Source organism: Peromyscus leucopus, chromosome 8b (genome assembly GCF_004664715.2).
Source record: "Peromyscus leucopus breed LL Stock chromosome 8b, UCI_PerLeu_2.1, whole genome shotgun sequence".
In the NCBI taxonomy this organism is placed as follows: Eukaryota; Metazoa; Chordata; class Mammalia; order Rodentia; family Cricetidae; genus Peromyscus; species Peromyscus leucopus.
Window position 1 is genome coordinate 1,712,709 of NC_051086.1, and position 23,555 is coordinate 1,736,263.

Here is a 23,555-nt window from a genome sequence, read left to right on the forward strand (position 1 = left end):
CTCCCCTCAGTCTCTCGCTTTAGGAAAAGCAGTGGCTACAATACAGGGATCCTGAAATACCCTCTGACTTCCCTCAGTCTCTCGCTTTAGGAAAAGCAGTGGCTACAATACAGGGATCCTGAAATACCCTCTGACTCCCCTCAGTCTCTCGCTTTAGGAAAAGCAGTGGCTACAATACAGGGATCCTGAAATACCCTCTGACTTCCCTCAGTCTCTCGCTTCTAGGCCCCCGTCCTCCTGTCTGACGCACAGGAAATCCTATGTTGTGGCGTCCCAGGTGTAAAAACAAACAGCAGCAGTGCAGTCTTACCAGGATATCTTTTATTGCAATTCTCATCACTTTTTCAGTCTCATTTATTTCTAGAGGTCGAGCAATGGCTTCTGTTCTCAGTTCCTAGGAGAGAGAAAGTAACTTACACATTTGCAACAAATTCAGTTTTTAATTCCTATTAGCTGACAACTTTTTTTCTTGAGAGCCTTGCTGTTTCCTAAGATGTGCTTGAACATGAAACTCCCACCCTCCGACTCCCAAACTTCCTAATTCTCCAAAGTTTAACACAGTGCTAGGGACTATGGTTCACCATGCACAAGGCCTGGAATTCAATCTCTGACATAACAAAAAAATAAACAGCAAACTTTCACACTAGTTCACATCTCTGTATAAAACACCTCTCGGGGCTGGAGAGATGGCTCAGAGGTTAAGAGCACTGACTGTTCTTCCAGAGGTCCTGAGTTCAATTCCCAGCAACCCCATGATGGCTCACAACCATCTGTAATGAGATCTGGTGCCCTCTTCTGGCTTGCAGTCATACATACTGTATACATAATAAATAAATAAATCTTTGCCGGGGCGGTGGTGGCACACGCCTTTAATCCCAGCACTTGGGAGGCAGAGCCAGGTGGATCTCTGTGAGTTCGAGGCCAGCCTGGGCTACCAAGTGAGTTCCAGGAGAGGCACAAAGCTACACAGAGAAACCCTGTCTCGAAAAACAAAAAAAAAAAAAAACCAAACAAATAAAACACCTCTCATCATCACCTTCTATAATGCCCTCCAATGCCTATGTGGGCTCTCCTCAGACTCCAAGTCTTCATTTTCAGCTCAAGACCCAAAGCCCAACGACAAACATGAAATTAACATCCATTACCTTCACTCCTAAATTTGCTTCTGTTCAGATGACGCACCCCATGAAGACTAACCACTGGACAGCTTGCTGTCTGTGTACCCACCAGCCCCTGAATCTAAGCTTCCGCTTCGGCTCGTCCCTAGCGTAGAATGGAAGTCGGCTATCACAACAGAATGGAAAAGTAACAGAGCAATGGAGGCTGACACACTCGAAAGAGGGCAAGGAAATCAAGTCTGCTTACAGTAAAACACGTCAGACGGGAATGCATGCTTTAATCACACACACACACACACACACACACACACACACACACACCGTGTGTACACACAAGGACGCCACAGCACTGTTCTTCTTAACCCAGTGGTTCCCAGACTGCTGTTTTGTCAAAACCTGATGCAGACTTGTAGTATTAAAACAGCCTGGACATGGGGGGTGTGTCCAGTGTTCAGCCAAGTCTGGGAACCATGCTTAACCAGCTGCTTTCAACGGAATAGATGGTGTACACTGCATGATTGACACTGGACAGCAAGTTAGCAAGTTTCATAACAACATCTTCCTCCAGCTACCCAGAAGTGCTGCTTAGATCACTGGCCACAGATTTTTGTTATAATCACCTGGGAAACATTTGACACTCCTAATGCCCAGGTCACATTCCATAACAGTGACACCAGCAGGAGAGCCAGTTTTATAAAGCTCGCTGGGGAAGTCTGGGGCAGGGAGTCCTAGGAGCCAGGGGGTGAGAAGTGAACTACTGAGAACAATGCAGAGAAGAGGCACAGGAAGAGAGCCACAGCTCATGCCATGTGTCTGCCAGCCCCGAGCTAGAAGCTAAAGACACTAACAACCAAAGCACGGGAAGTGCCCCTCCTAACCGAGGGGCTGTTTGCAATCGATAGCCATCAGGAGAAGGAGAATCGGCTTTCTCCAATGGAGTGACACTGTGTATGTTAACCACGCTAGGGCAGGCCTCATGCTCATGATTAGTTGGCCAACACAAAATGGACTCCATGCTTTTTGTTTTGGTTGCCTTTTGCTTTTTAGAAAAAAAACCATGAAGTTGGGTATGTAAGGGAGGGGAGATCTGGAAGAAGTTGGAGGAGGGGAAAGAATATGATTAGAATATATTGTATGAAAAAATTATTTTTAATTAAAAAAATTAAAACCAGTGGTGGCGCCAGTGTCCATTAGAATCAGCAAAGGGTTCATATCCTATATCATTTCCTACACATTAACCCACTTAATCAGGTATAGTTGATTAAAAATTGGAAGATCTATAGGACAAGACGCAAAAGAAAACTTTCATTCCTTAACTGAACACTACTTACCCTCAGCTCAACCTCTTTGCCCAGCAAGTCATACAGAGATGCTCCTTTGGCAGTGATTTCGGAAGCAAGCTGTCTGGCTGCTTTCAAATCTGCAATCTGGAAGGAAAATTGCAAATACAGAATCCTCATTATCCAACAGGCATTGAGCTGCCACTCTGTGAACCTCAATCATTTCCTTCCGACAGGTATATGACTACAGAGCATGCGTTTCAGCAGCCCTATCTATTACGTAGAACTCAGATCCTAGGACACAAACCTAGGAAACACTAAGTTCAAATGGGACCAATTTCAGGACATCTGGTCTCTCAGAAAGCCAAATGTGAAGTCAAACTGAATTCACAACTACGAGGGATAAGCAAAAGAAAGCAAAAGAATGCTTCTGTTTGGACCAGGTCTCTAACATAAGGACCAAAGGGGCAGCCTGAGAGACATTCTACTGTAGCGACCAAGGCCAAGGCCGTAGTCTTTCCTTCAAAGAGCTGCTATGGCACCAGAGGAGGTCAGTCTGCTAAGTACTTAGAATCTCATGAGCCACTCCAGGGACCACTGGCAGGAAGATGATGCCAACCACGCTGACGATGACTCCGCATTCAGACTTTCTTAGGGTCTGCATGTCCCCTTCTTCCTCAGTGTGTTAAATCCCAGGGACTCCAAACCTCGGCAGAAGTCCTTGCTCTCTCTCCTTTTTATGAACAAGTAACCCTTGCCATCTCTCTCAGGTTAACCTGCCAGCAACAACTCGCCTTGGTAACTCTCAGCAGATTACTTCCTTCCCTTTTCTCTGGTCCCACCCTGTGTCCCCTCCACCTCCCATTCTGGCTTGTCCTCTTAAGGCCCAGGGTACCTCCCTCCAGCTGCTCCTACTTTTCCTGCCTGACTGGCAGCAAGTACCCACATTTCTCTCTACGATTTACCTGTTTTCATTTCTCAACAGTGGTATGGTTAGGGTTCAGTGTCTGACTTCTCCTTTCTGACAGACACTTCTAACCCCACGGTTTGAATTCCGGCATGTTGATGCCTTCGAACTCGCAGCTCCAGCATCACACACAAACCACTGGCTAGGTACACCCAAAGGGACCCACAAGCTTAACGCATCCGCAGCCAAACTCAGAACAAAAATCTCACTAGCCACACTGGCTAGTTTCATCTTTAAGTTACTAAAACAATTAAATAATACTAGAGCTCGTTTTCTTGATTAAGCTAGCTACTTCGGCCAGTGGCTTCTGAAGAATACAGCTCAGATGCGGCCCTAGCACATCAGCACATCAAGTCTGGCAACACAGTATCTCATCTACCTCAATTCATACCCAGACCCGTATAAATCTACCATTAAAACATGCCAGGATTTGGGCTGGTGAGACAGCTCGGCTGGCACAGAGGTGCTTGCCACCACACCTGCTGACAAGGACCCACATGCTGGAAGAAGAGAATCGAGTCCCAGTTAACCTCTGGCCTTCTTGCCCCCTGTGACGCTGTGTGCCTACACATAAATTAAGTTTCAACCATGTCTGAACCTCGACTGTGGGCTCTGGCTTGTACCTGCGTGTGTAAGCACGATAATCACAATGCTTCCTGTGGCAGGCCTCTGCGAAGAGCTGTCATGGCACCAGACTGATGTGTGTGTTCTCAGCTGGGGTTTTCATTCCTCAGTTTCCTAGCTGAGCCTTGCACTTTTTTTTTTTTTTTTTTTTCCCTTCTTGAGACAGGGTTTCTCTGTGCAGCTTTTGAGCCTGTCCTGAAACTCACTCTGTTGTAGCCCAGGCTGGCCTCGAACTTACAGAGATCCACCTGCCTCTGCCTCCCAAGTGCTGGGATTATAGGCGAGTGCCACCGTCACCCAGCCCTCTGAGAACCTCTTTAGTTGCTTCTGCTGAGGCCTTTTTATGGCAAGATGTGAGAAAGCCCTGAAGATAAACTTTCCCGTCCTAACACCATAGCCTAGTGGTTTTCCACTTTTTTTGTTTGTTTGTTTCTCTGTGTAGCCCTGGCTGTTCTGGAATTCACTCTGTAGACCAGGGTGGCCTTGAGCTCAGAGTTCCTCCTCCCTCTGCCTTCCGAGTTCTGGGATTGAAGGCGTGCAACACCACTGCCTGGCTTAGTTTTCTCTTCTTGACCCTTCTCCCCATCTCAGATCTGTGGGATTTCCAGAGCCTTGTTGGGGACTCTGGTCCTAAACAGATAGGTGCCCATTCTATGGGCAGAGATGAAATGAACAGCTATTATTTCCTCTAGTCTGGTCTTGTCTACCACCATGGTAAGCGAAGGACAACTTAGCCTTCTCTGGCTTGCTGCTTCCGCAAGCCGCTCAGAGGCCTGGCAGCTCAGCGCTAAGTCAGCTCCACCCGCTATGTCCCTGGCTCTTACCTTTTCTGAGATGTGGACGTTCTAATCCCCAAGACTGGCCGAAAACTTTGGGGCTCAAGGGGCCTTTCAGCCTCAGCCTCCCAAACAGCTGAGAATACAGGGGCATGCCACCTTGTTTGGCTGAGAGGAAATCCAAAGCTTATATACATGTCTGCTGAAAACCCCACTGTCCGCCTCAGAATGAAAGTCACGGGCTTTTCCCAGAGCGCTTGCTTCCACCAGAGGGCTTCCACTCTTCCTCAACTCTGCAAAGCACACTCTGGTCTCGGGACACTAGTTCCCATGCCCACCCCTCCCCTCTCACTTCTGCAGAGCTGTCATCTCCCCGGAGGCCCCACTGATGGCCCCATTTATGACAGTCCTGGCCCTCACACACTCCATTCCCACACTGCTCTGCTGTTCTCCAGGGTACTGAACTGCATCAGACCTTCCGCATCTTTATCTTTGCTCACAGTCTGATTCCTCCAGCCCTCTTGGTTTATACCTGTAACCTCATTGCTTAAATACAATCTGATAAAATCAGGCTTTAAAACAATTAGATTTTTTTGACTTTGCTTCCATCCCCACATTAATGAGCACAAACTGTTACCACAGACTGGAGAATGGCCTGAGTCAGCCAGTAAGGAAAGGGGTGCTGCAAGTCATACACACCCCACCGCCAGTCTGAGAAAGGAGCATTCCCTAGGCACAGACTCCGCCATCCTTACCTTAGAGCCAAGATCAAACTTGAATTTGCTGATATCCTCCTCTCCTATGTTAGAGCCCTCCATCCCTTTGGTCTTCATAGCATTATAAAGAACAGATGTGATCTTCAACAGTTCTTTCACGGCATACCCATCTGCTTGATAAAGCTTCTTAGTATTGAGTTTTATATGTGCCTTTGTGGCCTGTTTTGAGATAGACAAAGTTCTGTTTTGATGTTTTTCTTCAGACAGGGTCTTACTATGTGATCCAGGCTGGCCTGAAACTCACTATATAGCTGTTGAAGCTAGATTCAAACTCTCAAGTCTCCTGTCTTATCCTTCTAAGCAATGGAATTACAATGTGCTCTCCCATACTCTACTTCAAAGTTTAAGGCCCTTTTCAGGTATCGTCCAAATCTCATGTAGGTAATTTGAAAATGTCTCTGCCAGCTACTGATACAACTCAGTGGTTAAGGATAAAACATACTGTAAGTATCTCATATTGTGATAAAGTGGAACCTTAGAAAAAGACACCCAAACTACAAATGTATATATCTTTTTTTTTTTTTGGTTTTTCGAGGCAGGGTTTCTCTGTGTAGCTTTGTGCCTTTCCTGGAACTCACTTGGTAGACCAGGCTGGCCTCAAACTCACAGAGATCCGCCTGCCTCTGCCTCTCCCGAGGGCTGGGATTAAAGGCGTGCGCCACCACTGCCCGGCTCCAAATGCATTTATCTTTGACCTAGCAATTCTAATTCTAAGAACTAACTCTAAGCATAAACTTACAGACAAAATGAAAATCACAGGCTATTTGTAACAGAATTCTTTCAAATAGCAAAGGTTATAAACTATCTAAATACCTATACAAATATCATAATTGAGGGATATTCATGTAAGCAATATTAACTCAAGTGTAAGAGAGGAAATTCTATATGCATTTGGAAAGTTCTGCAAAATATACTACTAAGTGAAAAAAGCAAGACACTACACAGCATGTGTAACAGGAAATATATATGCATATTATTATTATTAATATTTAATTAAGATAAATATTATTGATATAAATATGCATTATGATTTGTTTAAATATGCATAAACAAACTGTGGACTCAGTTTTAACTAGTGGTTATTGTGATTGGAACTCAGCCCAGGACAGACAAGGCAGAAAGTCATTTTACTCTGTATAAGTTCATGATCTAAACATTTTTGAACCATAAAACAGATTACTCATCCAAAAATAAACAAACAAAACCAAACAAGCAATGAGTCAACACACATACACACACATATTTTGGTGAAACGGCTCCACAGAAAACTGGCAGTGTATGGTTTTAGAAAGCAAACAATACTCAATTCAAAAACCGTCTCAGATAGGATTCATCTTTTTCTAACTTATTTGACAAGTCTATAAAATAACTGTGAACTAACCATGAACTGGGCAATTGCCTTAATGAAGAAAACTCGGTCTTGTTCGGTCTCAATGTCAGAAGGGATGTCAGTCTGTGGCTCATATCTGTCAGAAAAAACAAGCATGAGCCAATACAACAGAAAGTTCCTTAAAGTCAGGTGTAAGGGTGCAGGCCTATAATCTCAGCACTTAGCAGGCAGATCTCAGTGAGTTTACCTAAAATATAAGAAAGCCAAACAAAGCGACCAAACAAACAAGGCAAAAAAGGTCCATTAAAGAGAAAGTAGATGATTGAGTATTGCTACTCAAGGCAATATGATTAAGAAAAACTTCAAAAGCAAACAAAATACTCAAGGAGCAAATTCCAACCCAAGAATGAGATTAAGTGACAGAGCACTCGATGGCTGAGTGGATAAACAGGCTTATTACCAAGCCTAGCAATCAGAGTTCAACCTCCAGGACTTACATAGTGCAAAGGGAAAACTAACTATTCTCTAACCGCCACATGTATGTGGGGTTAGCATGAACCCACACATTTATGTGTATTCACACATGCTTAGCAGGTAAAGAGGCTTGCTGTATAAGCCTAGACACCTGAGTTCAATCCCTAGAAGGAGAGAATCAACTCCACAACCTTGTCCTCTGATCTCCGCTCATACATGTGGGTCATGTGTGTGGAGACAGATGAAGCTGTAACCAAACCAAATATGGGACTCAGACTACAAACTAAATCTATCTCAAACTTCCAACTCTTAAGAAAATAGCCAAGATTTTGACTCAGGCTGATAGCCCTTGGCCCAAGATAGACATGAGAGCTAAACAATTCACTTTAGGAAATAGCAGTTGCTGAAATTACTTATTTACTGATAATTCACCAAGGCTCAGAAGACTGTGACTCGCAGCCTGTATCTGTATAGTCTGAAAGGTAAGAATGGATTTTACATTTTAAAAGCAAAGAGAAGGGGCTGGGGTAGTGGCTGAAGAGCACACACTGCTCTTGCCGAGGACCTGCACTCAGTTCCTAGCACCAATGTCCGACGGCTCACAACTGACTGTAACTCCAGAACAGTCAACAGATACATCATGTAGACTGAATTTTGTGTGTAACAACACATACAATATTTACTCTCTGGTTCTTAACACAAAAGGTTGCCAATCCTTATCATATAAGACTTTTAACACAGTGAAAAATCTACACTATTTCTTGTTTTGGGTTTTTAGTTTTTTATTTTTAATTATGTGTATGTGGGGGTCCATGTGTAAGCATGTGCACATCACTACCGGCGCCCACTGATGTCAGAGGTGTGAGGCCCTCCCACAGCTGGAGTTATACACAGTTGTGAGCCTTCCAACGTGAGTGCTGAGAATCAAACTCAGGTCCTCTGCAAGAGCAGTACATGCTCCTAACGCTGAGCCAGCTCTCCAGCCACATCTGCAATACTTCTCCTGCAGTCTATTCTGAGTGTACAAGGTCCCCGCCATGTTGTGGTGAGGACAGTCACTTCCTCTCACGTTCTTTAAACTCTGGCGATATCTTTCTTTCAATTTTTAAAATCTGAGAGAGGGTCTCTCGCTATGTAGCCCTAGCTGTCCTGGGACTTGATATGTAGGCCACCAGCTTGACCCGGAACTCACAGATCTACTTGCACCATCATGTCTGGCAACTCTGGTGATTTTTCACAAATTACAACTACGTCCACCCTATGTAGAGTGAACTATATTCTTCCTTTTGTATCACAACAGTTTCCAGATCCCAGTTAGTGACTGAATGAAACCAACTATTCATGCTGAGATGTGAATAAAGTGCAGTCTAACCTTTTCACAAGCCACAGAAGCACTTCAGAGACGAGCCCAAAGTTGGGTGAGCGGAAATTCTCCATAGAAATATGTCGTGGGTATCCCAAGGCTCTCATCATCTCTGTGAAATCTGTCCAATATAAAACACAATTCAGTCAGTCCTGTCAAATGGCAACTCTTTGGAGAGTAGTTAATCTTATTGTCTCTGCTTTTTCTTCTTATTGGTTCTTCCCAACATAATGTCCACTCAAGGTGCCAAATCCATCAACTCTATAAGAGGAAAAGCAAGGGAGATTAGAATTTACAGTATCTAATCCATCACCTGAAAAACACCTATGTTCAATGGAATAGATTTTCTTCAAAGAAATGGGGCTTAGGGCATATCTGAGGCTTTAATTTCTATACAAAATAAAAACTACCTAGCCTCATAAAACATCATAAGAAAAAAATGTTGATAGTGGTTATTTATGGGAGAGCCTAGGTAGGATGAAGTTAAAGATTATATGTTGTTATATTCAGTGAGTATTTATGATTTCATGACAAATTTTAAAGACAGTTACCTCATATTCAGAGAAATTTTAAGAGAATGGTTGAACTATATGTAGTATTTAGATTTACTATAGAAACAGATTAGTAAATAGTAATATTCTAAGTTGTGAGCACCTGAAAAAAAAGCTACACTGCTTGAAAGAAAGCAGGATTTAGAAATGAAAACAACTACTGGGTGGTAGTGGTGCACACCTTTAATCCCAGCACTAGGGATGCAAGGGCAGGTGGGTCTCTGTGAGTTCGAGGTCAGCCTGATCTACAGAGTGAGTTCCAAGACATCTATAACTACACAGAAAAACCCTGTCTCAAAAAACAAAAAACAAAACCCTATTTCAAAAAACAAATAGCTAGGCACAGAGAACAGAAGAGAGATCCCTGTGATTTTGAGGCCAGCCTGATCTACATAGCAAGTTCCAGGCCATCCAGGACTGCTCAACGGGAGACTTAGTCTTAAAACAAAACACAACAAAAAGAAAAAGAAACAAGGAAGGGTGCTGTAGTCCAGATGGCAGAGCACTCGCTTGGTGGTCAGGAAGCTTTGGAGTCCATCCCCAGCACTGACTAAAATCCAAAATCAACTCAGGAGGATCCCAAGTTCAAGGTCATCCTCTGCTATATAGTGAGTGAGAGGCCAGCCTCGACTACATGAAACCCTGCCTCAAGAACAACACAAACAAACAACAAAAGCCAGTGGAGTCAGAATCCTTGTTACAGGGCGAGAGTGGAACCTGGAACCTGCTCAGGGCCAGTTTGCAGTTGACATGAGGCAGCGCTGAAGAGTCCAGCCACCATGGAGATGAAAGACGGCTGCAAACTCCTTGTCACCTAAGAGGTGGCATCTAATCTTCTCCCCATCCTGTGCTGATCTGGCCAGCCAGCCCAGATACCAGGTGTGGGTGTGGAGAAACTTTCCACTGAACTCACCCGCCCCCACCTCCCAGTGCAGTCTGCCTGCAGGTTCAAGTACCACCAGGCAGGGCTCTGCCAACCTCACACCTGTGTGAGAGAGATTTAAGAACTGTTGATGGAGGGATGTGACTCTATGGAGTGCTTGCCTAGCATGGGAAAGGCCTTGAGGTTGTAAGGTAATTATTACATGGCAAGAGATGCTGGAGCCCTCCATCCATTAACTCCACCCTATGTATAAGACAGAGTGGGGCTCCCCTCCCCCCCATAGAGATGCTCAGGCAGACCGGGCTGGGCTCAAATTCACTATATACTAAGGATGACTCCCCATCCATCCGCTTCTTCCTCTCAGGTGCCGGCAGTACAGGCCTGTGCTACCATGTCTGATTTTATGCAGTGCTGGAGACAGAATCCAGGACCTAGTGCATTCTAGTTAAGATGCTACATTCCTAGACCCAGATGTGTTTACATTATTGAAAATATGAAGAACCCAGCATTCAAGCGGAAGAGAAGGGCAGATCCCTATGAGTTTGAAGCAAGTCTGATCTGCATAGTAAGTTCCAGGCTAGTGAAACCCTGTCTCAAAAAAGAAAGAAAAGAAAAGAAACTGTAAAGAAAGCTAACTACAGTCAGGTGGTGGTGGAGCACACCTTTGATCTCAGCACTGGGGAGGCAGAGGCAGGCAGATCTCTGTGAGTTCGAAGCCAGGCTGGTCTACAGACTAAGTTCCAGGACAGCCAGGGCTACACAGAGAAACCCGGTAGGTAGGTAGGTAGGTAGGTAGGGACGGAGGGAGGGAGGGAAGGGAGGAAGGAAGGAAGGAAGGAAGGAAGGAAGGAAGGAAGGAAGGAAGGGAAGGAGGAAGGAAGGAAGGAGGAAGGAAGGAAGGAACAGAGAGAGAGAGAGAGAGAGAGAGAGAGAGAAAGAAAGAAAGGAAGGAAGAAAGAGAAAGAGAGAAAAGAAAAGAGCACATCCAGAGGCAGGTGGACCTTTGTGGGTTTGAGGCTCACCTCGTTTACAAAGCAAGTTCTAATCCAGCTAGGGCTGTTGTTACACAGAGAAACCCTGTCTCGAAAAATCAAAATGAACACAACCAGCATTTCTGAGTTCCCACAATATGCTGAGATTCTGAACATGTTTCCTGGCTGTACAATGTCTACTCATGTTTCTTGAAGACAGCTATTCAAAACGTCCTGTTGACAATTCCAAATAACCTACTAGGACGATAAAGCAGGGTGAACTGCACCAGATTGTGGACTAGAAAGATGGCAGAAAACAAGTAGCAGTCTCCAGTCAGGCTTCGCCCAAACACTGCCTTCTGCTGAAGCTATCACGTCCCCACTTTAGCCAGGAACAGACTCTCACACATTACCCAGTTATGCAGTATTCATTTAAGGTAAACATTCTGAAATACTCTTCTTGAATACTCTTCCCAGCACATCTTTACACTGTTTTAAATACCCTCAAGCCCCAGAAAACACGATTCTCTCCCAGTTGATCCTAGTAGTTGCTACTCTTCTGCACCGAGGCAAGCTTTTGGGTCACACAGCTCTGTCACTCTTCCTGAAAGACCCCCGCTCCATTATGAGGACATGGGGCGTTGGGCCGATGAAATGTCCCCCCCCCAATAACTTAGCCTAAGAAACGCCATTCTGAAGGAATCAGAAAAACAGGAGTTCACAGCCGTAGCCAGCCACCCGGCCTTGAGAGAGATAACTATGGCCAGCCATCCGGCCTTGGGAGAGAGAGATAACTGTGGTCGGCGGCCTTGGGAGAAAGACAGTTGAGTCAAATCAGGATATTTTATGGCTGGCCCCCTGGCCTTGAGGAATAAGCAGCTGGCCTGGGCAAGGCCAGATCAGCCACACACATATGACCCCAAGTTCACCCTGGCCTTCTTTGAAACAACCAATAGGGACCCTGTAACTATGCTTCTTGCTTCTGTAACCGCGCCTCTGCCCTGGAATCCCATAAAAAGTCCCCTTTGCCCTAGGAAGGGGCGCAAGTCCTCCGAGAGACTTCGCCCCGGGTACCCGTGTATCTAATAAACCCTCTTGCTTTTGCATCTGATCGGTGGTTTCGGTGTGTTCCTTGGGTTTGGGGTCTCTCATGAAGGAAGATCTCCCCTGGGGGTTCTTTCATTCCTAAGCTGTGTGGCCCACGAGAAGTTATACTCCTTGCAGTTTAAAACCAGAAACAAAACGTGTGAAATATAACACACATGACAGACGTTCTCCAAAGCGTAGTGACTAATATAAACGTGCCACTTCCCCCCTCTGCGGCAAAGTTCTCCTCAGTATTTGGCGATCAGACAAGCTGGATTCAAACCCCAAAACCGCTCGGCCTAGCTATAACTTGCCCACATGACTTTGACCTTCTGCTGCCTGTTTCTTCATCTCTGGACACCGGGCATAAGAACTGCCTCGGAGTAAACGAAATAATGCCCACAAAGAGAAGAGTATGTGCCAGGTTATTAAAACAACAGCAACAAACCTCAAAAACGAACAACCAACGACAAAAAACTAGCAGCAACAGCCATTCACCCAGTCACCTCCTTGGTTTCAGTGCTTCTTTCTACAAACTCTAACACAGGACAAAGTCTCCATTTCCTATGACCTTTCTAATGTGGCTGCGAAAAACTGAGATAAAATGGGGTAAAACTAAACACACTCAGATCCTCAGCCGCTGGAGACACATTCCAAATGTTCTAGCCACACGCGGCCAGTGAGGGACAGAACTTTCCAAAGGTGCTGTAAAGTTCTGTCAGCCCCTGGCTAGCCTGGGGCTGGGGACCACCGCCCTGACTGGGCCTATGGCTCAGGCAGGGGAGCCCCGAGTTTCTGGGAAGCCCACGGGAAAGCGGGGTGCAGCCTTACTGCGGAGGTCGCGAAAAGACATGGTGCTTAGGTCCCCAAGAGCCCAGCAGGGCGCCGCTGCTCGCCTCTCCGGAGTTTGCAGGCCCAGCGCTCGCCGGTCTCTATAGCAACCTGCAGAGCACTTGGACAGCGAGCCGTCAGGGCCAAACAAGACAGGGAGCGAAACGGTGCGGTGCGCGCATGCGCACGACACAGACCAGCAGGTGGCGCTTCTCACCGTTGAGCGCTTTTGTCTCCTGTCTCGTTGTGGCTCTCATCGCCTCACTTCTATAGAGCACACTATCTATCACCTTATGTGACCGAGTCGCCTTCGTATTTGTAAAAACATAGTTAAAGTAGCCACAGACTGACGGGAACGAAGATATGGTACCCTCTGCAGAATTCGAGAACTGAACCCGGAGGGATTTCGTGTACGTACAGCTTGTCAGTCTTCACGACAGGCCGGAAATCAGTATCAAGATCCGTGCGCCAGAGGTTGTCCTGGAAACTGGTTAATTCTGAGAAGTGCTGGTGTGTCGCACCTCAGTGCGGTGGGGTCAGCCCAGACTCAGCAGGACTCCTCCCTGGTAGCTGCTATGAGTCGGGGACAACCGCGATAAAGGAAAACTGGGGAGAGAAGAGATGAGATGAGCCAAGAGGGGTGGGCGAAGAGGAAAGCAACGCCCCAAGATGGGTAGGCGCAGGATGTAGAGGTGCCCTTGACCTAGACATTGTGGTACAGACCAGGAGTAGATGCTGAAGGACTTAGTATGTGGAATAGGGCCACACATTTGTGGCTAGTCCAACATAGGCGACAATGCATTTGGACAGAGGGAATGGTCTTTGCAACAAATGGTTTGGAACAATGAGAAATCCACAGCAAATAAATGAAACTCCACTATTATCTGTATACAAAAACAATGGTTCATAAACCTAAATGTAGAACATAGAACTAAACTTTCTATAACAAAACGTAAAGGTTTTGTGATTGAGATGATTCCAAATTAGCTGTAATTTTTTATTTCCACCATCAAGGCAAGAGTTCCAGTTTGTCCACATTCGTAGGGAAAAAAATGGCATTATCTACACACTGCCTAACAACTTGTGAGGAAATGGACACTTAGACAAGTGTCACCCAGAACCGTCTTCTCAGCATGATTCAGAGCTCTGCAGGTTTGTACCCCAAACCCTCGTTCTCCCAATCACAAATGAGGAAGCTGAGGACCCCAAAAGGTCACCCCATAGAATGACTTTTTAGCATGCTAAAGCTAAACTTTTTTGTGTCTTGCTCTAAATCTGAGGACCAGTGAATTTACCCTAGGTTTCTAGCCCCTCCCCTTGCCCTCCTCCCACCCTGCCCCAACCTGATACCATCCTCTCCCAAATTAAGGGACCCAAGAAGACTGGAGTCTTTACTGTGACATCATAGAACCAGTTGCCATGGGAGACCTGCAGACCCACCCCGTAGGCAGGGGAGAGCAGGCCCTGCTGCACACAAGGCCTGGCCACTCCTCCCCCACCATACTGGCCCTCCATGGAAGCCTTGGTCTGTGCATTCTCTGAGCTTCGAATAAGAGAAGGTGCCTGGCTGCAGGGAGGAGCAGTAGCAGAGATGCCATTCTGTCCTAACCTGGGCCAATCCTAGGGACATGCATGCTTGGGAGGGGAGGAACTCCCAATCTAGGCTGTACGACTGGGCTAGTCCTGTCCCCTTGTACCTACTTTGCTTATACTGGCACCAGCATACTCTTTCTAGGGTAGAGGGAACAAAAGAGGGCTTGAGGTGCTGAAAGAGATCTCAGTGCCAAAGTCCTGGGCTTCTTAGGCCCCTCTGTTAGGGGAGCAAACAGGAGAAATGGGAATAGACAAGAACTGAGGCTGGGTAGCCTGGACATGGAGCCCATCATATAAGCTGGTACCTGCAGTTTTTGCCCAGATGCTGGGCCCACTGGCCACCACCCTCCTGCTCTCTCTCTCTCTTGCAGATGCAGTGAGCTGGGCCCCAGGACGCCCCAGCCACCCTGACACACCACCCAACATCTATGAGGGAGGGCTGGGGGCCCAGCAGCAGCAGGGCCCCGGTGCCCAGGGAAGCAAGCCCAAGAACTTCCGATTGCGTCACCTCCGGAGCCTGGCTCTCTACCTGCCAGGCCACATGCAGCCTGCTGGTCAATGTGGAAGCCACTGGCTAGGCCGGCTCATGGCTGGGGGCAGCCTGCCAAGGCCTGAAGGCTCGGCCTGGCCCCTGGACCTGCCACAGGGGACCTTGGGTCCAGGTAACAGCCATTGCTCAACCCTTCTGGAAGCCCAACTGCCCAGGGACAGCCTGGGAAATACAGGTGAGCTCTGTTAAGGCAGGACTGGAGACATGAGGGGAAGACTCAAGGGAAGTCAGACGGGCCTCTTCCATTCCCCAGCCTTCTGCCAAGAACTAGGAAAGAGCAAAGTGGCCAGGACACACTAAAGTAATGTCATGCTCCAGGGGCCAAGATCTTGTTGAATTTTTCTATCTGTGTGGCCCGCTATTGATCCCGCACCGTGGATATACACTCTAAGTCCTGTGAAATCTCAGGGGTGGTAGTATGCAGCTGGCACAGCTGGAGCCTGGTGGGATGTAGAAGTGGGGTGTAGAAGATCTGGGACTCAGTTCTGGGTTCTAATCCTCGTTCTATATCTTGGTGGACCTTGGGCAGCTCTCCCTCAGTTCATTTTTCAAATGAAGGGTTCATGACATTTTCAGCTTGACCCACTGATGTCCCTTTCCCGACTAGTTCTTTCAAGAGTGTAGCACAAGCCCTTCAATTGTCTTGAGGGTTGTAAGGTCCGGGGACACCAAGGTAGGGTTTCAAATTGGGTCCCTGAGTGACTTCTCTTTCCTTTTTCCTCAGCTTCCAGTTCCAGCATGGACCCAGCCAAGGGTGTCCCCTCCCAGTCTGGTCCCCCTGAGGGCTTGGGACTCAGGCCCAAGAGGTCCTGGAGAGCCTTGGAGGAGACCATGTGTCCCTTGTGCAAGAGAACCCGCTCTGGGGCCTTGGAGAGGACATAAGGATCCAAAGTGCCAGGGCTGGGGACAGTAGGGGGAGAGTGGCCGAGGAGGAGGAGGCCAGGTTTACTGAGGAAGGGTTCAGTCCCAGCAGTAGCCTCCCCACTGAGATGGCCCCCATAGTTGCCCAGCACCAGACCTGGGCTAGTCTGGGGACAGTATGAGGGAGGGAGGAGGAAGTCCCATGGGAGGGACAGAAGAAATGGAAGCATACCCGTGCCCTTGCAGCCTGCCCAAACTCCGGTCAGCCACTTGTACCTGGGAGGCCAGGCCGAGCAGAGTCGGGTTCCTGAGAGGCCAGGGAGTCCTCAGGTCTAACCTCAGTAAAAGCCAAGGCCTACACACCTTCTTGTCTGTCTGTCATCAAGTCAACCCAGTCAAAACTGCCCTGCAGCCATTCAGGTGAGCTATCCTGGGGGTACAGAGTCATGAGCCAGGTCCAGGGAGGCTTTGTAGGGGAGCCATCTGAAAATGATAGCTCTGGAAGGCAGGCAGCGTCTCATTAGGCCTGATCATAGGGCATGCCATTCCAGGGACAAAGGGATGAAATGTAGGTTTGGTTTAAAGAGGGAACCAGGAGGAGACCGACCAAGGCAGGCATGTTGGCCTGGACCCCAAACTGCTCCTATCAAGGGATTAGATGAATTTATGGCCCCACAGGAACCCATCAGGATGGCCACAGGCCTTCTTCCAGCTGGACTAGACTTCAGGTTCCTGGATGGTGACGACCTTGGGTATTAACATTTGGTACTAGATCAAGTCTTTGTTGTAGGCCCATTCTGTGCCCTGGAAGATGTTTTGTAGCCTCCCAATAATGCCAGCAGTACCCTCCTCCAGGCTGTGACCACACAGATTGTCTCCAGAGACTTACCCACTCTGGTTGGGAGCAAAGCCATGGCCTCCATTGACCATGTGCCTGCATGACCCTTGGAGTCTTAGAAGCTATGATGGAGATGGGGGCAGAAGAGTTGGGGAAGAGAATTACACAGTTTCACACTTGGATCAGGTTCTAGCTCAGAGCTGAGAGCCAGGGTGTGGGTATGAACTGACAGGCAGCTGCTTTCAGCAGCAGACGCCTTCACCAGGCTCACACTCCTCTGCAGGACAGTGGCCTGCATGGCTGAGGCACCAGGAAGACTGCAGCAAGCAAGCTCCCAGCCCTCAGCCCTAGCCCAAAGCACCAAGTGTGAGAGCCAGCTACCAGTGACAGGACGAGACTAGTGAAATTGTTTATTTGTTTGTAATGAGACTACACACTACGATTCGTTCAGCCCTGGGCTGGACACTGCAGTAATTGGGGACAGGAGGGAAGAAAGACAGGTCGAGGACTTTGAATTGGATTTAAGACTATCCAAGTCAGAACCTTCTGGAAGACTCTTCCTTGACCACACAGGGCAGAAATTAAAATCACATGATCACCACTGACTGAAAAGGAAGGGAACATGGGGCTGGGCCTCAGCACACAACCGAAACCAGTCAGGACACCAGCCACCTGGGGCCGGCTCTGCTGAGGAAGGGGAATGCTTTTCCTGCCTTGGCCTTCCTGCTTTGTGAGGGCCCTTCCCTCCCTGAGGCCAAGCAGCCTTGGGCTGGCTCTAGGGCCTGAGAGCCCTAATCCAGGAGATGCTGAGGGAGGGAAGCCTGTCAATAGAGCTGTTCCTAATCAGTCTGGCACAGTGAGAGGCTGTGAGGGCGCCCTGCATGGGCACCTGTGATACTGCAGCAATACTGGGCAGGCCTCTGGGGGCACAAGGAAGGGACACTGCAGGTACAATTCACGGCGCTGACAAGAGCCTCTGCCTCGGGGCTGAAGGTCCACAGGCACCAACTGCCCTCTGCTCCCAAGGCCAAGTCTCATGAGTCCACAGTAGCAGAGATGCCCAATGCAGAGCTCAGCCTTCTGTCTGCATTGGCCAGTCCTTGAAGCTTCAGCTTCTAGAAGGATGAGCAAGGGAGGAACCCAGAAGCCAACAGCTCCCAGTTCTTGGCTCAGCTCCAAGTGCAGGTCAGCTATATGGAACTTGCCCAGATTCGACAGGCAGGATGATCCTCTGGACAACAGGAAGCAGGGAGTAGGCGGCCTGAGGAACAAGGAACCGTCCATCTAACTGACTATGGTGAGGGCTGATTCCGAAGCTTTACGTTCTTGTGAAGGGCAAGCCCCACTCTTCCTCCCCAGTCTCCAGCCTTTCATGAAAAACTGCTTCCACTGTCTAAGCCTCTTTAGGGCATTCCTATAAAAAAAAAACCTGGCATTCTCTTTGCTGTGCCTCTTTATTCTAAGGTTCCTGTGTCTTCAGCGTCAAAGATGTCCATCTTCTTTTCACAGCAAAGTTCAGTCCGTTCTGTAGGGAAAGATGAAGGAGCAGGAGGCAGGAGAGGCCTGGCAAGACCTTTTCCAGTGAATGTAGCCAACACCTGCCAGGCCATTGGGATGGTGCCAGTGCATGGAGGCAGGACAAGGGCTCCAGGTGGAGGGAGAAGTTTCCAGAAGCAGGAAGAGAGCCTGCAGGGAAGAGAGCAGGGCATGTGAAGGCACTGCAGGATGCTCACCCACTTCACCCTCTGGCCTGTGGGCTTCTGCGGAGCCAGGGTACGCCAGAGCATGAGCCCTTCTCCAGCCCCCAGTCTCGCAGTGGCCAGCAGGCTCCCTGGAACTTAACACAAATACAAGCACCTGGATGTGTGCCAAGCCTCAATGTGGATGGCCAATGGAGTGGGCTCTGCAATACCCAAACCTCTTCCAGTTCTGCAATTCTCTGTTCTCTTGGCTTGGGAGACCAGCTCTCAGCAACCAATATGGTTGCATCCAGGCAGAATCTTAACCTCATTTACAAGTTGTCGGCATGGGCTTTGGACAATGCCACATGGAGATGCCCTGGTGACGGCACTGGTGGTGAGAGCAGTCGTCTGGGTCACAGGTCACTGGTGCCTCTTGTCAGGTAAAGCCGAGTAACTGTGGGCCTCCAGTAGGAGCTGCTTGGCCTTTCTATACCTTCCTAATGTTTGAATCACATGACACCATCATTTTAACAGGAAAAAAAAATTTGTTCAGATCCTGGGGAGATGGCTCAGTGGTTAAGAGCATATGCTGTTCTTTCCAAGGACCAGGATCTACATGGCACAACTGCCTATACCTCCATTTCCAGAGACTCCAATGCCCTCAAATTCTCAAGAGATAAATTAAAAACATTAAAAAAAAAAAAAGTTATCCAGGGGCTGAAGAGATGGCTCCATTGGAAAAGTGATTGTTATATAAATATAAGGATCTAAGTTTGAGCTCTAGCACCCACATAAAATGCCTAGGTAGGCAGCTGAGAGAGAGACAAGAGGATCTCCGAGGCTCACTAGCTAGCCAGTGCAGTTAAATCAGTGAGCTACAAGTTCCGTGAGAAACCCTGTCTCGAAAGTAAGGTGGAGAATAATCGCCCCTGCGTTGAGTTCCATGCTCCACCAACGTGCACACGTGGATGCAAATTACACACAAAGTCTAGGGAGGGAAAAGAGATCCGGCAAGTGGTGTGAGGCCTTTGGTCCCTTGCTCCTCCAAACGCTTCTGGACCCACTGTGAACTGCTCCCAAGTACCTGCCTAGAGACTTCCTGTCTCTACAAGCACCAGACTCCCCAGGTCCTACCATCTGTTCCTACCTGTTGAAGACCAGCACACACTCTTCTCCTGAGCCAGCATAGCACCGGGCCTGCAACTGGGGCAGGCCGACGGGCCGGCAGGTGGCCACCAGCTCCTTGCAAAGGACAGCAGAAGTCAGACAGACAGGAAAACAGGCTCCACAAAGTGCTGAGGACAGAGGCCTGGGGGAGGTCGCCCCAATGGCATCACATGGTCCGGCTGTATTGGATGCCACCTTTGGTGGAGATGCCGGACCATGGCAGAAAGCTGCAGAGCAGGCTGTGGGCCTGGCGGTAGAGCCTGTGTGGGATGGAGCAGGGACTCAGATTGGCTAGCGCTGAGCCCAGGTGCTGGATGTAGTCTGTAGGCTCTGTCAAGGAAGATACCAATATGGCCCCGTCTGCCTTGCCTGCCCACATGCAGCGTCCTTGGAGTCTGATCAATGACCCACAGCATTGTTCCCACGTGGCACACTGCACTCAATTAGAGGCCAAGGGCCTATTAAACCTCAGAAAATACTAGAAAGGCTCATTAAGTGGACTATCAATTTGGGAAATAATGCACAGTAGAGTCATATAGGAGAATCACCATAAGGTAATTAACAAAGACCAGGGCAGGATCTATAAACCAAGTGTTCCTAGTTCTCCAGAGGGAACAGAGCCCACCCCAACAAGGACATGGTTCAGCAGTGCTAACCCCTGGATGCCCATACATGCCTGACTTCATGTGAGCTGGGGCTATGGAGCTTGGGCAAACCTGTTTCCTGTTTTACTTCTCTCAAAACACCCACAGGTACATGTGGTGTATTCTGGGCTATTACCCCATGGCTGCTGGGACATCTGGTGTCCTTCCTTCCAGCAAGGACACCATTAGAGGAGAGAATTGGGGGGTGGGTGAATACACCTTCGATCATGCAACTCCATGAGGAAGGTCTGAACCCAAGTGTGTTCTGCCACTGTTTACTTTCTTCTCTGCATCACAGGCTGCATGGGGGGTGGGGGAGAGACACTTGTATCTGCTATGCTTACTGCTGACCCCTGGAACAGGATATGTTCCCTATTTCTTGAGTGGATGGATCGATCCTAGGCCCAAAGAGTTAAAACCCAACCTTCCTGCTGGGCTGAAGCTGCTAGGAAGTGCCAATTTTCCTAACATATGCAACCAATCAGGTGCATTAGACCTGCCCATACTCTGAGCTACTCAAGGAGCAACACTACAAGCTAAGCCAGTGACTGTCACCCGAAGGTGGCCACAGTTCCAGCTGACTTTCTGGTTCTTCTAGCCCTCTAGCCAGGAAACCACAAAGCCTTCTTCCTCCCTTCCAGCAGTAAAGGATATAAGATGGTCCAGGGAGGGTGGCCGCCATTGATGTAGAGGACGTAGGTGAAGCCATCTTTGAGGACCCCTCGGATGGAGTAATAATACGGCAGATAGTGATGCTGCTTAAAGTCTCTGTTTTCATAGAAGTTTATTGCTGTATTGTTGGTGGTGAGGACATGTAGGTAGATGGCTTTGCAGTGGTCCTGGGCAGTGGTTGAAATATGATCCTTTAAACTTTCTAGTAAAAGGGAACCTGGGGAGAGGAGAGGAAGGTTTCCCACAGCAGGGCAGTTAAGAGGACGTAGATAAAGGCACAGTTCTGCAGGAGTCTAGAGGGCTATGCTCCCAGACCTGAAACTAGTCTCTGGTCACCTCCCACTGTCAAAGTCCCTAAAAGATCCTAGCTAGAGACCCACATCCTGGGCCTTGGCTTGGCCCACCCTAACGTCCACCCATCTATGACCTGCTGGAGTGTGGGAAGGGACTGGGCCTGCGATAACCACAGGTTCTCCAATGACTTGGGGCAACAGCAGGATGTCTGAGAGGCATTTCGGTGAGGATCCAGTGGTGATGGTGTGCCAGGACCCCTTGAACCGGACCAATGACTCATTGCAATGAACGTTCTGTGAGTGGAGCTGATTGGACAAAAGGTGTCTGTGTGACACCCTAGAGCACCCAGTGCCACTAGGAGGAAGGAAGAGGTGTTGGAAAGACGGAGGAGCCAGGTGGTTTTTGTTTTGTTTTTTAGTTGACTTTTGAGGGAGGGTTCTTTTGGGGGAATGCTGCAGGGGTGAGGAGAGTATGTGAGGGATTGGGTGCATGATGTGAAATTCCCAAAGACTCAATAAAGAATTATGTTTCTTTCTTTTTTTTTTTTAAAAAAAAAAAAAAAAATGCTAGCCAGACAGAACCCATAAACTACGTATCACTGTGGACCACAGATGTATCCTGGAAGTGCTCTGGGTCCACAGAAGACACTTACCAACCTTTCAGGCAACAAAAAGTGTAAACCAGAACCCAGAGGGTGTGAGAAAGGCCTGCGCTGAAAAAAGGACTTCTACTCACTGCTGTGTGGTGGGGTAGGGTGAGAATCTGATGACCTAGAGTCTGATGAGTGCTGCCAAGTGCTGTCTCTCCAGCTGTCCATGGTCCTTGTTGTGAACTGAGGACATCTTGCTAATACACACGACTATGTCTGGCAGCACAGGAGAGTTAGGGAGGGCTACTCTTCCCGAGGCTGTACTGGAGTTGTGGCTGATCTGTTCGTGACAGATCTGGGAGGGATGTAAACAATGAAGGCCTGTGGGTGGGACGCTGCACTGGGAGGACATTACCTGCCCCCACATTTGGACAAGGAAGAAGAGACGTAGGGTCCTCTGTGAGCTGAAGCCCTCAGAAGAAGTAACTGGTGTGGTGGGGGTTGATAACTGGTCAGGGCAGCAGTGGTTCAAGCCATGAGCTTTCTGCCTCTTACCTATGCCGTGTTTTCTGAATTCTTTCACCACTCCCAGGCTTAGAATGTATGCAACTTGTGTATCCACAGAAAAGCTGGAGGCTAGAATATCTCCATCCTAAAGGGAAAGTCAGAGATAAAGTCAGGGCAAAGCAGAACCTATCAGGGTTCTGTGTGTCCACTCTCCATATCCTGACATGTGCAGCCACAGGTAGGAAGAGGCAGAGCACAGAGGACAAAGAACACCCATGATGGCCCATAAAACAAGAGGGTGTAGGCCCTGTTGGCAGAATGCTGCTATGGTGAGAACATACCCATGAGGAGCTTTGCTTTTTCTTTTTTTAAGGTTTTGAGACAGGGTTTCTCTGTGTAGCTTTTGGAGCCTGTCCCAGAACTTGCTCTGTAGACCAGGCTGGCCTCAAACTCACAGAGATCCACCTGCCTCTACCTTCTGAGTGCTGGGATTAAAGGTGTGTGCCACCACTGCCCGACTCCACAAGGTACTTTATGCCAGAACCAGTGACATTACAGTAAGAGACAAATGGCTGGGAATGGGGATGTAGCTAAACAGTAGAATGCATGTCTGGCAGATATAAGGCCATTGGTCTGATCCCACCACGAAAGGAAAACAAAAAAGAAAACGATTGTCCAGAGTGGTCACACATAGGTTGTCAACAAGAAGTGATACAGTTGCCATGACGTGAGACAGTGGACAAGTGAAAAGTTGCCTGACATTCATTTGTGTGTCAGGGGTGAGCATGCATGTGCAACATCGCTGTGTAGAGGTCAGAGGACAACTTTGGGAGTTGGTTCTCTCCCTCCTCCATGTGGGTGCTGGGAACTCAGCCTGTCAGATTTTTACTGCTGAACCATATTCAAGTGCAATGTTTTAAAGTTTATAAAGAAAAACATACTGTCCCTGGTGACTATGAAAAGCAGGTTAAGACAGCTATCCACTCTGCTCTGCTGCCCATGCTGGGCAGAGTGGCACACTGTGATGTACTATAGCATGGTACTCCATGAATATCTCTTGTAATGGACACATAATGCCTCCTGAGTCATGACTCCGACCATGAGGTTCTCATGTTATTCCAACCTCCT

At 48.1% G+C, this 23,555-nt stretch overlaps 3 protein-coding genes across 10 annotated transcripts in view; 1 reads left to right on the forward strand and 2 right to left on the reverse strand.

The window, feature by feature from the left end:
• Nucleotides 1-13,326, reverse strand: part of Cluap1 (clusterin associated protein 1) — a 33,758-nt gene extending 20,432 nt beyond the window's left edge. For 2 of the 4 annotated variants that reach the window (XM_037200607.1, XM_037200606.1), the window contains exons 1-6: nucleotides 13,248-13,326; nucleotides 8,718-8,829; nucleotides 6,923-7,007; nucleotides 5,521-5,700; nucleotides 2,450-2,545; nucleotides 311-394 (exon numbers count right to left, since the gene is read on the reverse strand). In XM_037200607.1, coding sequence (XP_037056502.1) covers nucleotides 311-394; nucleotides 2,450-2,545; nucleotides 5,521-5,700; nucleotides 6,923-7,007; nucleotides 8,718-8,829; nucleotides 13,248-13,287 — 597 coding nt within the window. In that variant the 5' untranslated portion in view covers nucleotides 13,288-13,326. Of the gene's footprint in view, nucleotides 1-310; nucleotides 395-2,449; nucleotides 2,546-5,520; nucleotides 5,701-6,922; nucleotides 7,008-8,717; nucleotides 8,830-13,030; nucleotides 13,182-13,247 lie in introns of those variants that run through there. The other 2 variants (XM_028894809.2, XM_028894810.2) reach the window with 2 other exon arrangements.
• A 26-nt stretch (nucleotides 13,327-13,352) lies between these two features.
• Nucleotides 13,353-16,396, forward strand: C8BH16orf90 (chromosome 8b C16orf90 homolog). 3 transcript variants are annotated; one of them, XM_028894829.2, is made up of 4 exons: nucleotides 13,353-13,440; nucleotides 14,045-14,182; nucleotides 14,995-15,348; nucleotides 15,898-16,396. In XM_028894829.2, exons 2-4 carry the CDS (start codon nucleotides 14,164-14,166, stop codon nucleotides 16,053-16,055), a joined length of 531 nt encoding a protein of 176 aa, XP_028750662.1. In that variant the 5' UTR covers nucleotides 13,353-13,440; nucleotides 14,045-14,163; the 3' UTR covers nucleotides 16,056-16,396. The 3 variants fall into 3 exon arrangements, with proteins under 3 accessions (XP_028750662.1, XP_028750661.1, XP_037056504.1); XM_028894828.2 differs by lacking the exon at nucleotides 13,353-13,440 and adding an exon at nucleotides 13,466-13,703; XM_037200609.1 differs by lacking the exons at nucleotides 13,353-13,440; nucleotides 14,045-14,182 and adding an exon at nucleotides 14,196-14,589.
• An 872-nt stretch (nucleotides 16,397-17,268) lies between these two features.
• Nucleotides 17,269-23,555, reverse strand: part of Naa60 (N-alpha-acetyltransferase 60, NatF catalytic subunit) — a 37,775-nt gene continuing 31,488 nt past the window's right edge. For all 3 annotated transcript variants that reach the window (XM_028894826.2, XM_028894824.2, XM_028894825.2), the window contains exons 4-7: nucleotides 22,476-22,572; nucleotides 21,020-21,254; nucleotides 19,702-20,044; nucleotides 17,269-18,558 (exon numbers count right to left, since the gene is read on the reverse strand). In XM_028894826.2, the coding sequence (XP_028750659.1) occupies nucleotides 19,888-20,044; nucleotides 21,020-21,254; nucleotides 22,476-22,572 (489 nt within the window). In that variant the 3' untranslated portion in view covers nucleotides 17,269-18,558; nucleotides 19,702-19,887. The remainder of the gene's footprint in view (nucleotides 18,559-19,701; nucleotides 20,045-21,019; nucleotides 21,255-22,475; nucleotides 22,573-23,555) is intronic.

Bases quoted from the DNA above. Each gene is read 5' to 3' on its own strand.
- C8BH16orf90 (XM_037200609.1), top strand. From the start codon at position 14,544: ATGGAAGCCTTGGTCTGTGCATTCTCTGAGCTTCGAATAAGAGAAG. The intron at 14,590-14,994 runs GTGCCTGGCTGC...TCTCTCTTGCAG, and splicing joins TGAGCTTCGAATAAGAGAAG to ATGCAGTGAGCTGGGCCCCA. The intron at 15,349-15,897 runs GTGAGCTCTGTT...CTTTTTCCTCAG, and splicing joins GGACAGCCTGGGAAATACAG to CTTCCAGTTCCAGCATGGAC.